Here is a 13,592-nt window from a genome sequence, read left to right as displayed (position 1 = left end):
TTGCAACAGATGATACAGGATGAATCTTTTAGTTTCCTAAAGTAACATTAACATGCAATTTCAAAATTTTGTCTCATATGCTAGTTTAGTCTGTAGCATAATAAAAAAAATCTTTTATAAGAGTTTATACTTTTACACAGAGACTAATAGTGAAAATTAACTTCTCTGTTGAAATGGATTGATTTAATGAGTCCAGGTCTTAACGCAGGCCTTACTGCTTTTAAAGTAGGTTGGATGTATTTTGACACTGCTGTAATTGCTGTTTGTTTGCGTGTTAATATTTGAGATACTTCATATTTCCTTCATTAAGTATTGATTATCTTTAGTTACCTTTAGCTACTGTTTACCTCTAGCTGCTAGTTGCCTAGAATTAAATATAGGAGTGCCTTTTTAGTTCAGATGCTAACAGATTAAAACAGATGGGACCTGCAATAAAATGTTGCTGTATATGTCTGATGAGCTATAGGTCAAATTCAGAGCCATTTGTCAGATATTATGTACACAAACATTCCTTTCCTTACCTGACAACCTTAACAAAGGCCAAAAGTACTTCAGTTTGCCTAGTTTGTTATCTCTTCTATGGGAATATTGTACCTGACCATTATATGAAAAGCTGCTACACTCAGCAGAGGTTATACTTTGACTTCAAGGACTTCTCTAAGTAGGAGGTAGGACTGGATAGTAGCAAGTTCTGTTTGGAAATATATAATTGCTTCCTTAAAATTTCTAGCTGTACTGCTTTTCAATGCTAGCCACAGGGGTACCAACTCCTGGGGCCTGAGCCCTTTGTGCCCTTAAACATTTTTGGTATGGGGATTGTGCCCTCCAATATTCAGAAAGTACAGAGGCAAAGTGTAGAGCCAAGTGTGTCCTGGTTCCAGTGGCTGGCTCCTCCTCCTCTTGCTGCAAAGGGGAAGGAAAGTCAAAGCAGCTTCCCACCAGTAGTGGCATCAGGAGGAGGAGCCACCAGCCATTGAAGCCTAATATTCCTAGTGTTCCTAATACTCAAATTTTAAGTTTGTAACCATGGTTAAGAGGCAGATTATAGGGCTGAATGGACTCTTGGCTTGGTTGATTCAATATAGGTCTTTGCAAGAGTGCTCTGTTATAATATTGTGTGTTGAGCTACGAGCAAGCACATGTTTTTTCCTCTCCTGATTAGATATGTATAGTGGCTTAACTTCAAGAATAGGTTGTGCAGCTGTGGGGTTTTTTGTTTGCTCTACTTACAGGGAAATTACAAATGCAAAAGTTATTCTATGTGATTTATAAATTCTAAAAACCATGCTGTAGGCACTCAATGACTGCATTAGCAAGTGATGCTCAACCAAAATTGGGTAACCTGCAGCCTTCCAGATGTTTTTGAACTATAGTTCCCATCATCCCTGACCACTGGGTATTCTGTCTGAGACTGGTGGGAATTGGAATGCAACAACATCTGGAAGGTTGCAGGTTTCCAATCCTTGTACTAAACCATAGCTTAGCACAACTAAAGTTAGCCACACTGAGCCTTAAGCTTTGATGTTCCCCCTCACCTTGTTCTCTGGTACAGCTGTTAGGAATAGTTTTTTGCTGCTAGGAAGCTTCTAGGAAGATTTTGCTTCTTTGCTGAGCCACAACTTGTGTCATCCGAACCAGCAAACTAGGTTTAATATTAATGTGACTGATTTGTTCAAAACAGTGGCTTGTTTCAAACTATAGTTAACAGTTAAGGTTAGAGAGTCCCCCTTCCTGCTGAATATTTGCTGCCTACTGAATACTTTTCTTTCTTCCTGCAGGCTTTTAATTGAATTCTGATTTTATAGCCATAAATAATTTTTAATTTCATTGTATTGAGTCTCCTCTTGGAGATGATTGCAATTAAGTGGTATAAATTGTTTAAAATAAATAAAAAATTAACCTCAGCTTCTTGTTTGGACAACATGAGATGATGTCTGAATCAGTAGCAATAACATCCCCACTGAAATACAAATAGCCATGTATATGTATATATTCTTTTTTTAGGGTGGATGCATCACACAGTGGATCAGTTAGGAGATAAAGCCACCAAGGAAAACTATGCTATTCAGTGTCTCCAGAAGTCTCTAGAGGCAGATCCCAATTCTGGGCAGTCCTGGTATTTCCTTGGAAGGTAAAAATGGGTGGTATACCATTTAAGTACATTTTGAAAGTCTGCAATATTAACACATGCATACACTGAAAGAACAAATGTCTGATTTAATCTTAGTATGAAAACCACAGAGCTAGAACTTTATCTGATGTTAATTATTTTGTGGGGAAATGTTTCATTGCTAGGATAATTTAGCCTTTGTAGCATGTATGACATTGTTCATTATAAGTATAGCAAAATAACTTCAGCAAACCATTATTTAGATCATTATTTGGAGATAAGACGTTTGTGTTCTTTATAATCTACCCAAAGTGATGTTGTTAGTATCCTCTTTATGTTCTATCCCAGTCCTTTACAACTGTGAAGAGATACAAAGCCATACATAGCTCAGCATTCACGCTAGGTAACACAATTCCCAGATTGATAAGACTGTTTTTGCTCCCTGCTTGAGAATGCAGAAAACAAAGGGGATGTCATCATCATCATCATTTATACCTTGCCCATCTGACTGGGTTTCCCCAGCCACTCTGGGCGGTTTCCAACAAAATATTAAAAATACAATAAAACATCAAACATTAAAAACTTGCCTAAACTTCAGATGTCTTCTAAAAGTGAAACAGTTGTTAATTCCTTGACATCTGATGGGAGGGCGTTCCACAGGGCAGGTGCCACTACCAAGAAGGCCCTCTGCCTGGTTCCCTATAACTTGGCTTCTCACAGTGAGGGAACCGCCAGAAGGCCCTCCGAGCTGGACCTCAGTGTCCAGGCTGAACTATGGGGGTGGAGATGCTCCTTCAGGTATACTGGGCTGAGGCCACAGTGTGTAGTTAGTGAGCTGTGTTGGTTTGACAGTCCTGTTATAGCCTTACCACATCTTCCTATGTTGTATAATGCCTGCTTCTTCCTGTGTTGTATGGTATTAATACTTGAAGAAGGGAGCAGGTGGTGCTGTGGTCTAAACTACTGAGCCTCTTGGGCTTGCCGATCAGAAGGTTGGCAGTTTGAGTCCGCGCAACAGGGTGAGCTCCCATTGCTCTGTTCCAGCTCCTGCCAATCTAGCAGTTCAAAAGCATACCAGCATACATGTTTAACCGCCCAGGGGTCCTTTACCTTACCTGATACTTGAAGATAGTATTTTTACACTATCTCAGCAACTGAAAAATAAATCAGAATGGCTAATTTTGTATAGGTACTATTGTTGAAAAAACTGGGGTTCTTACATTGGAAAGAACACTGTTAGATAAAAACAGAACACTCTTGTGGCACAGTCTATTCTACTTTAGTAAATATTATTCTAGAATTTATCAGTCCTTGGCATTTTCATGTCACTTCCTTTTATTTAATATTAAAAATTACTCTGTTCCAATAGGCTGTTTATTTGAAGGCAGGGACCCATATATCAAAGTCCATGTATGTTTTCAGACTACAGCATATCCCAGATGAAACTGTAAACGTATTTATTATTTTATTTTATTATTTATCCAAGGATCACAGGATGGTTTACAATATTAAAAATACATAAATACAGTACATACAGTAACATAGTAACAAACAATAATATCCCACTTTATTTATTTATTTATTTACTTACTTACTTACTTACTTACTTAATTACTTACTAAATTTCTATTTAGAGAACAAATTTAGAGGGGGCAGGAAATGAAGTGACCCAGTTTTGGTTGTCCTGAAATTGATAGTTTGCTACTTTCATTTTCACAATGTTCTTTAGTAGATGAAACATTCCACTGGAGTTCCTTTATGAAGTGTAGTGTATACATATTGAGACAGCAAGTTTTTGCAATATGTAGGTTAACCACTGATATTAAAGGCAAACCTTTGCCAAATTGTGCTCAGACATGTAGATTGATAAATACACATTTTCTTTCCCCGCAGGTGCTATTCAAGTATTGGGAAAGTTCAGGATGCCTTTATATCTTATAGGCAGTCTATTGATAAATCAGAAGCAAGTGCAGACACATGGTGTTCTATAGGGTACGTAACTACATTTCCCCCTCATAATAAAGTCATGTGTTTGAGCAATACAACTTTAAACCCCCAGTGATATTTCAACTGTAATTCAAAATTATTAATTTTTCCTTATTGCTAGATATAATGTGTAGTATGTACTCTTAAAAGCTAGCACTAAAACTTATTTTTAGCTGTAATTAACTAAGGATTACAGTTGTATAATTCACAGTTTAAAATAAGTTTTTTTGGTGGCTTCCACCACTCCACCATTGTAGCAAATTGAGGTTTTGCAGCTATTGTGTTCAGGAAGGTGGTTCCAGAACAATTTCTGGATTTTCCAAAAATTATACAATTTATAAAGCTGTATCATTGGATTTTCCAAATGTGAAACGCACTTGTCTTTTATTTATTATTATCTAGAAGAGCTTGGTTAGTATACTGAGACACACCAAAGGGCTGGGTGTGATATTTGTCATCTAAAATTGATAATTGTATTCATCTTTCTCTTCAGTGTGCTGTACCAGCAGCAGAATCAGCCTATGGATGCATTACAGGCCTATATCTGTGCTGTACAGCTGGACCATGGTCATGCTGCAGCCTGGATGGACCTTGGCACCCTCTATGAGTCCTGCAACCAGTCTCAGGATGCCATTAAATGCTACTTAAATGCAACCAGAAGCAAAAATTGTAGTAATACCTCTGCACTTGCAGCACGGATAAAGTATTTACAGGTAAAAACTTAGGTCTAAGAATAGGGACACATTCAACTGACCTTGGTAGGGAGAAGGAATGAAAAAAACTAAGGACACGATATAATATGTGATTGTTTTGTGAATTGTGTGATCTGTTTCCATATACATTCTAAACATATCATAGCTTGCAGTTTCATTTAATTTCTCATTTTAAGTCTTAAGTATTTTTTCTACCTTGATATAATTTATGCATATTTTGTGTTGTCTACATTTTAAGTTATCATAGCATTTAGTGAGAATACACACACTATCCTTTGCTCTTGTTTGCAGTTTCAGAACCAAAGCGCTAATGAGACCTCTGAAATCAGAGCTCAACTTAGTTCTGATTCTCACAAAGGTTTATATTCTGGTTACCCTCTTTATCCTTAGCACTTCTCTGAAACCCCAGAACTAAAATGTATTCTTTCTAAGACACAGTAGAATACGGAATTTAGGAAGATTTCATGGACTTGATCTTACTAAATTAGGCGTGTGTTAAATTTACTTTTTACATAATTTTTCCTAGGCTCAGTTGTGTAACCTACCACAAGGTAGTCTACAGAATAAAACTAAATTACTTCCTAGTATTGAGGAGGCATGGAGCCTACCAATCCCCGCAGAGCTTACCTCCAGGCAGGGTGCCATGAACACAGCACAGCAGGTGAGAAGTTGGGTTATGTTCTGCAGGTGCCCAGCTTTTTAAGGGTTCTTTTCAATCAATCTGTAGTAGTCAAGCGTATTTTGCTGTAGCATAGGGCTAGTTTTCAGTGGTAACAAGACTAATTAGCAAAGGGAGATTAAGAATAGACTCCCTGTGATTTGGAGGAAATATGGGGGAACCAATTTAGAACCTTTGTGGATTTTCATGATTATCAGAAAGATTTCATCCCACATAGAAATTGCGGCAGACTTTTGTTTTAAAAACACCCCCATGAAAGGTACACATTGCTCCTTTGATGCTATGGAAATTGGTTTTCAATAAATGAGATCAGCATAGTCACACAGCCCTTATTAAAATGTGCAGCTGGTAAAAGATATGTAGCTTAAGGAACATTAAAAAATGTATAGAACCATATTTTTTTCTTCCTCCTTTGATTCCTAGGCTTGTAAACCTCATCAAAATACTGAACCTGTACTAGGCCTCAGTCAAACACCTATTTCACAGCAATTGCCACTACACATGATTCCTTCTAGCCATGTAGATGACCTGTCCAGTCCAGCCAAGAGGAAAAGAACATCTAGTCCAACAAAGGTATATATTCTCATAAAAAGCCCCACTCAGTTTCAAGAATCTGGCATCCAGGAGTATGAGTCTGTTGTTCAGTTAACTCTTTTAAATGACAATCAGAATAGCAATGTTCACAATGATGACATTGCACTAGGAGTAGTTAAACATTGCAGTAGCTATAACAATAGCATACTAAAAGTTAGGGGGGGAATCATACCATTTTGTCTACCACCTTTGCTTATATTTAGAATGCTTAATCATCACATTAATAATATTGTAAGAACTAAGATGAATTTTGATAAACTTCTAAGTCCACCATTTGGTTTTATTTAATTCTTCATCACAGTTGATTATCTTTTGCTTTTTATTCCATGATGATTATATTAACTGATACTGAATTATATATAGCAATATTTTTAAAGGAAATATTCTTAACTTGTAGTGGGCAGCTTTTAATAAATTATTTCACTGTTATATTCACATTTTTAATGTTAATGTTTTCCTTAGAACACTTTAGATGCTTGGAGCAGTGGCCATACAATGTCACATCCTCCAGTACAACAACAAGTACATTCTTGGTGCTTGACACCACAGAAATTACAGGTAAATTTGCAGAAAGCCTATTGTAATTATTTCATAAAGTACGTATGTCCATGCAGCACAAGTTGATCATATTTTTCTCATCTTCTGACATACCTCCAAGCTTTCATTATTTCTTTTTAACTCATAATTTTTATCTAAAATATTTGCAGTTTTATATAAATGACTTTTCCTATTTTTAGCTTTCATTGAGCACTCTAAAGTACTGTATAAATCATGAGCAGCACATGGTGCTCTCTAGATCAGGGGTTGGCAGCCTTTTTGGACCAGAAGGTACATTTTGAATTTTGAAAAAGTGCCAGTTACAAAATTTTAGAGGGTGCAGTTATTACTGCTTCCCAACCCCTACTATCTTCATGTGCAAAGCTATGTCTTGATTGTGGCAAACTCACAGTAATGATGTACATGCATACAAAATGATGCTGTTGCTGTCTTATAAAATAGGGAACGCCCCCCAGTATCAAGAAGAATATACAAGGTAGCCACACCACAATCACTTTCTTGCATACACTCACACCTACAGGTGAAAGATGAAACCAGCATCTTTCTCATTCATAAACACACATTTCATTTATGCATAACCACAAATACATCTCCTGCGCTCTCTCTCTCTCTCTCTCTCTCTCTCTCTCTCTCTGCTGCAGTGCATCTCTCTCAGTCACACACACAAACAGTGCATACTTGAGCAACCATCACCACCCCATTCAGAAAAGCCCTCTAATGGGAAAAGAAAATGCCTGCTTATTCACCTCCCTCCCAAATCTATAACAATACATGAGGGTCACATGCCCAGGGGCCCCAAGGAAAGCCTTCGGGGTGTCAAGTTGGCAATCCCTGCTCTGGGTGTTGTTGGACAATTCCCATCAGACCCAGGCAGCATGGGCAATGGTCAGGGTTGATGGGGGATGGAGTCCAACAACATACAGAATTCACTGTGTTACCCATCCCTGGTATAACTATTAAACGCTTTGTAGAATTTTTTTTAAAAAAAATTGCTTTTATTTTACAGTTTTATCATGATAAAATATAGTTGAATGTGTAGCAGGGCAATAATAGTTATATACTGTGTTTTGGCTTTAAAAACAAAATACACTTGCTTTGTATAATAAATATCCACAACTTCATGCATTTCTCTTCCTTATTCTGATTCAGAGCCTAGGGCAGCCCTTATCTCATTGAGGGCTAGATTGTAGCTATTGCTTCCCTTCCCCAACAACAAAATTGTTTCTCTCCCAAAGGAAGGGAAATTTTAGAGAGAATTGCTGAAGAAATTTAGGAAATAAATAGGTGCCCTCAACAGTTGTCACTGTGCTTGCACAACTGATGTGCTGTTGCCTACAAAATAAGTTAAAAGGGAACCCCTGTGTTACAACTTGAACGAGAACCCAAAAATACATTAACACGAGACCAGGAGCAATGTAATGAATTTAAAGAGCTTTAGTAATATCAATGAATAGCATGAACATTCCAAAATTTGGGTGTGTCCCATCTCTGTAGCTTTAAGTTTGTATACAGCTTTATTGTACTGTTATGGCTACACCTGCATACGGCTTTATAACTCTTTGCTAGCTTTCAACGAGCTGGCAGTGTTTACATATTCTTATGAGCACTGTCCCTTCGTATGCTTTCTATGCCACTAGATGGGGTATGTTTTTCTAATTTTTATTTACTGTTATTATTGGGTTATTTAGTCCTTTGTTTGTATATATTCTGTATTATCATGTTTATTGTTCTGTGACTGTATCCGGAAACGCTGGTCGACACTCACTAGTTTTTTCTTCACTTCGGCTCTGCTGGAATATTATATTTCAATGTTGAATTAGTAGAGACTATTCATACGCATTATATTCTGTTATATCGTTAGAAGGAATTTCCCTTGGAATGTTCATGCTATTCATTGATATTACTAAAGCTCTTTAAATTAATTACATTGCTCTTGGTCTCGTGTTACTGTATTTTTGGGTTGCCTACAAAATAGCATGATTTTTCCAGGTTTTACCATCTGCTTGTATGATCAGAATATATTGGTCAGAGATGATAGGAATTGTAGTCATGGGTTTCTTATCTATGATTTACTTAATTTGAGTAGGTTGTGTGTGTATCTGTTAATTTTTAGTACAACTTGTTTCAAGGAAGGAAATTGATGGACTGAATGGGATGCATATAATGATAAACAGATAATGTCAGAAGATATATTTTGTCACGTGAATTGTTATAAACAAATCTAAACTTATGCAGGGGGCCTAAGTAATTTTTTAAATTTTATTTTCTAGCACTTGGACCAGCTGCGTGCAAATAGAAATAATTTAAATCCAGCACAGAAACTTCTGCTGGAACAGCTGGAGAGTCAGTGTGTCATGATGCAGCAACACCAGCAGGTGCCAACAAAAACCATTTGTTTCTGTTTTGTACATATCCTGTCTAATTATCTTTTTTCTTTTCCAAACAATTGCCAACAAGCTGAAGAAGTCATAGGGTGGAATTCAGTCTTGAAGGAGCTGACTTTTTTTGCACAACAAGAATTTTCCCTTCCTTTATTTCCCCCTGCAGCCCTCTGCACCCAATCTGTTTCAGGGGATATCTCCCACACTGCAGTGTGTGTTGGAGGCTGCAGGGGAGAAGAAAAGGTGGCCCCTTGCACTAGTGGAAGTCTGTATGTTGACATGCGCATAGGCAAGTGTTGGATGCAACCCATAGTCATGCCTCAAGAGCTCTGTGAATTCAGTGAGAACTTTTGACATTCTGTTTACTAAAATGTGTGTGTTGAAGACATGTTAGCAACTAAGTGATAGAAGGTTATTCTAACTAGTGTTAAACATCTTGCTTCCCAGCTAAGATGAATATGGCAATTAGTTAATGTTCTGCAGTAACTCATCACACAATGATTGATATAGTAGTATGCATTCAGACAGTGAAATTTAACCCATATGACTAGCGTAATGTGTAAACTCAGTCCTTAGATCTGATTGACTATTTTATAAAAAACAAAGAAATCTTCATTTTTTCTTGGATTGGAGGTCAGGGACTTCCTTCACCATATGATACAATATGGTGTCTAAGTAGAAATGGTGAGAGAGAAGAACTATTTCATTTGCAGCTCCTACCAGCAGACTGGAACAATCATTTTGAGGAACTGTTCACTTCTGAAGTCATATTTATTACATGATGATGTATGCACTGCCTCAGACTTCCCCAGACTCCTTCCATTGGAAGGGAAAGGACCAGTAAGGCAGCATACATTATTATGCTCCTTTATTATATGCTATCACTTCTCTCACCCTTTTCTCCACTTGTAGAGATGAGTGAGATCCATATGTTTCTGGGCTCAATATTAGGAGCTGGTTTTGACATTTAAAGCCCTAAATTATTGTCACCTGGTATCTTTAAGGGTCACCTTATTTCATATGTGCCCCATCATATACTCTGGCATCGGGGACGTTGCTCCAGCTGCCAGTGCTGAACGAAGTTTAGTTGATGTCTACTAGGAGCAGGTCTTTCTTGGTGAGGCTGCCAGTTTTGTGGAATGCCATCAGACCCTGATGCTGTGCTTTTTCAGAAAGCTTTTGGGCAAAACTGATTTTAGTTTATTTGAGTTTTGTGCTGACTGATGGCACTGTTAATAAAAATCCCTAGCAAAAATAAGCAATAATTATTGATCATGTTTTTAATTGTTTTAGACATGTGAATTGGTATTTATTATGTATTTTGTGTTTCTAGTTTTAATGCCAACTCTGCATGTTGACTACTTTTCTATACTACTTAACAGGAAGGATGCCCCCCCGGTGCCTTGGGAAAAGAAGCATCAAATGTTCACAAATACTTAAGAGTATAAGACTATTTTGCACCTGAGTACAACGTCTGTGTGTAATGTAGCTTAAGCAAGGTTTCCACGTTTCTTGTGTTACAAGTGCATAGATGACTTATGAACAGCACACATATGAGCAAATTGCAGCTTTTTCTTACAAAAGACTCACAAATGATCTTCTGACCTTTTAACCCTTAATGTCTGTGCTATTTCAGAGAAAAAACAGAAAAATTGCATTATTAATAAGTCACTATCTGCTTGTAATGTATGAAGCACCATTTGTGACAGATTCACCGGAATCAGAAGAAAATCTTACATCTGCTAAGAGCATTTACTTGGGTATCATAGTTTCAGTATGTCATCTCTATTTAGCAACAAAAAACCCTCATGAAATACATGATTCTGTAAGTTATTCTGCTAACATTCTTTATATTTTACTTGCTTTTTATTAGATGAGGCAGACGGGAGTTGCACAGGTACGATCTACTGGAATTGCTAATGGGCCAACAGCTGACTCGTCTTTGCCTACAAACTCTGTCTCTGGTCAGCAGCCTCAGGTTGCTCTAACCAGAGTGCCTAACATCACGCAGCATGGAATCCGTCCAACCTGCCCTGGGCAGCCTATGGCAAATGGACCCTTTCCAGCAGGCTCAGTTCCCTGCAGCACAGCAAGAACGCTGGGTAGTACAGACACTATTTTGATAGGCAATAATCACATACCAGGAAGTGGAAGTAATGGAAACGTGCCTTACCTGCAGCGAAACGCACTCTCTCTACCTCATAACCGCACAAACCTGACCAGCAGCGCAGAGGAGCCGTGGAAAAAACAACTATCTAACTCCACTCAGGTATGCACTGTATTTTTTATGTTGTATTGCAGAATGTTAGTACAGGAATATATTTTTTGCAGTGTTTTTATCACGTTCTGTGATCAGAAAGATCAGAAAACATTCAAATCTGCACATTATAATGGAAAGCTATTTCTTTATATATATTAAGGGAATGGAATAGAGTGCAGTTATTTTATAAAAAGTTTCATTGTTTCATTTTTGTACAGATGCTTGATGTATAAAATTGCAAGTTTAAAAAATAATATGGTCTGCTAATTGCTTTGGTAAAATAGCATCTGTTTTAATTCTGATTTGTTTTCCAAGGCATTAAGGAACTGGTAATAAATATTTTTGTCAGGAAAATCATGAAATAATATTACAGGCTAATTCTAAAAAAAACACAAAAGCAGCAATTAATACAAAGCATAAGTACTTAGTTAAATACTTGGCACTATCACTGTTGTTTTTCTGAAATTGGAAAGCCAGGCTTCAGTATTTTCTAGCCATGTAATAACTTGTACTGGATAGTCATATGTTTTTAGTTTCACAATCTTTATCAGCTGTCTTTGTTTCTTGCTTTTTAAAACGTTTGGTCTTAATGTAGTGTTGAATTCATCACTCGAGTAGTGGTTAATCACAGAGGTTACTTACTGGCCATGCATGTCTGCTTTTCTGCACAACAATTAAATTCTAAGCACTATAAAAAGTGGTGCAAAGAGTAAATGGTTGAAAAATTGTTTTAGTGTCCAACACTGTTCAGCTACATAACATATAGGTATACTATTGTTGATTTTTTTTTGTAGTTTGGAGCCATGGTTTTTTTAAGTGACCAGGACAAAAATCTAGAAATACTTTGGAACACCTTGAGAGTTTCCTCTGAAATTGACATTGCCTATATCTTACGTGTTCTCATTAAACAACTTAATTTAACCTCAAGGATGATAATCATATTTAATTGGCACCCACGTTCAGCACTGGGTTCATATCACACATTCAGAATAAACCATACCATGTTAGCTCTCACCCCTCTTCAGTGACAGCCTCCCACAGACCACTAGTGGAAGGATCCAACTGTCCCTGAGGTTTTGGATTTCCTCTTGAGGAGGCCAGAGTAGAAAAAGGAAGAACTAGAAGCTGCGGATAAAGAATTACACTGAAGCAGCCACCCCAGGAAAGAAAGCTGACCAAAAGACTTATCTGTGACAGTTAGCTGAGACATGGGTGGAAGCAGGCATGTGAAACAACACAGCTTAAATAAAGAGTTGGTGATCTTTTGAAATCTCTCAGCCAGACGTGGCCCATGGAAGATATGGAACATTCATCCTTTAACTAGCCCTTCTCCCAGAGTACAGCACAGATCCCAGTCCAGCTTTCATGGTCCATTCTACTTGTTTTCTGGAAGCAAGAAGCACAGCAGCAATGCCCTCAAGAGTGGAATTTTTCATTTTCACTGTTGCTTCTCACCTGGAGTAGAAATGGATGCAATTGGGGTGTGTGTGTGTGTGTGTGGGTGGGTGGGTGTGGGTGTGGGTGTGGGTGTGGAAAGTTTAAAGGCAATTAAGACAAACCCCACTGAAAATGGAAATCACTTCTGCAGACTAGACTTTGACGTGGTGGAAGGGAGCTTTCTTGTGTAGCACTGTTCCCGCCCTGCTTTTGCCTGATTACCATTATTCCTCACGTGAATCTGATTGACTGCTTTTGCTGGATGCTTTACAAAATTCAGCATGTTTGATTTTAAGTTTGATTTTTAAGCCACTTTAGTTGCCTTTCTATTATATTACATGGAGTGTTCGCCTCTTAAATTTGGCAGTTATCCATGAGGCTAGACACTGTGGGATAGCAAAGAAGTGAACACCAGAAGTCATAGAATAATGTAATAAAGGCAGTAGAGCTTTGAATTGAACTAAAGGTGGTGTTTAGTCTCTGTCTCTCAAAGTCCATTTGTTTCTGGTGTTGGTGATTTTATGTCAATGTCAAATAGTTTCTGCCAAATTTAGTGTTGCTTACAATAGACTCAGTTTGAGGCTGTTTGGCATAAATGCTAAAGAACTGCTAAATGAAGATCAAGAAGATCAACATCCACACCCTCAGCAATTAGACTTTAAAAACCCACCGCAAAATACCATACATACAATCTATTATATATTTTGTAAAATGGTTTGTTCTTTATGCATTTGGACATCTTTAAAGATATCATTGCCAAACTCTGCACAAGGGTTCCTGAGCTGGGGGCAGCAGTTTTTGTTGACGTTGGGATGCTGGGCACCATTTTGAATCAAGCTGTTGGGACTTCACTCAATATTTGGTGTGACAGGTC

The 13,592-nt window shown here is 37.6% G+C and overlaps 1 protein-coding gene across 3 annotated transcripts in view; it reads left to right on the top strand.

Moving 5' to 3' along the window:
- KDM6A (lysine demethylase 6A) overlaps positions 1–13,592 on the top strand; it is a 104,792-nt gene that overhangs the window by 52,093 nt on the left and 39,107 nt on the right. For 2 of the 3 annotated variants that reach the window (XM_033147126.1, XM_033147124.1), the window contains exons 10-17: positions 2,005–2,131; positions 4,004–4,102; positions 4,590–4,809; positions 5,336–5,470; positions 5,912–6,061; positions 6,545–6,640; positions 8,911–9,015; positions 10,895–11,290. In XM_033147126.1, the coding sequence (XP_033003017.1) occupies positions 2,005–2,131; positions 4,004–4,102; positions 4,590–4,809; positions 5,336–5,470; positions 5,912–6,061; positions 6,545–6,640; positions 8,911–9,015; positions 10,895–11,290 (1,328 nt within the window). The remainder of the gene's footprint in view (positions 1–2,004; positions 2,132–4,003; positions 4,103–4,589; positions 4,810–5,335; positions 5,471–5,911; positions 6,062–6,544; positions 6,641–8,910; positions 9,016–10,894; positions 11,291–13,592) is intronic. The other variant, XM_033147125.1, reaches the window with a different exon arrangement.

This window comes from Lacerta agilis, chromosome 4, assembly GCF_009819535.1.
Source record: "Lacerta agilis isolate rLacAgi1 chromosome 4, rLacAgi1.pri, whole genome shotgun sequence".
NCBI lineage: Eukaryota > Metazoa > Chordata > Lepidosauria > Squamata > Lacertidae > Lacerta > Lacerta agilis.
This window is presented reverse-complemented; position numbering and strand designations above follow the sequence as displayed.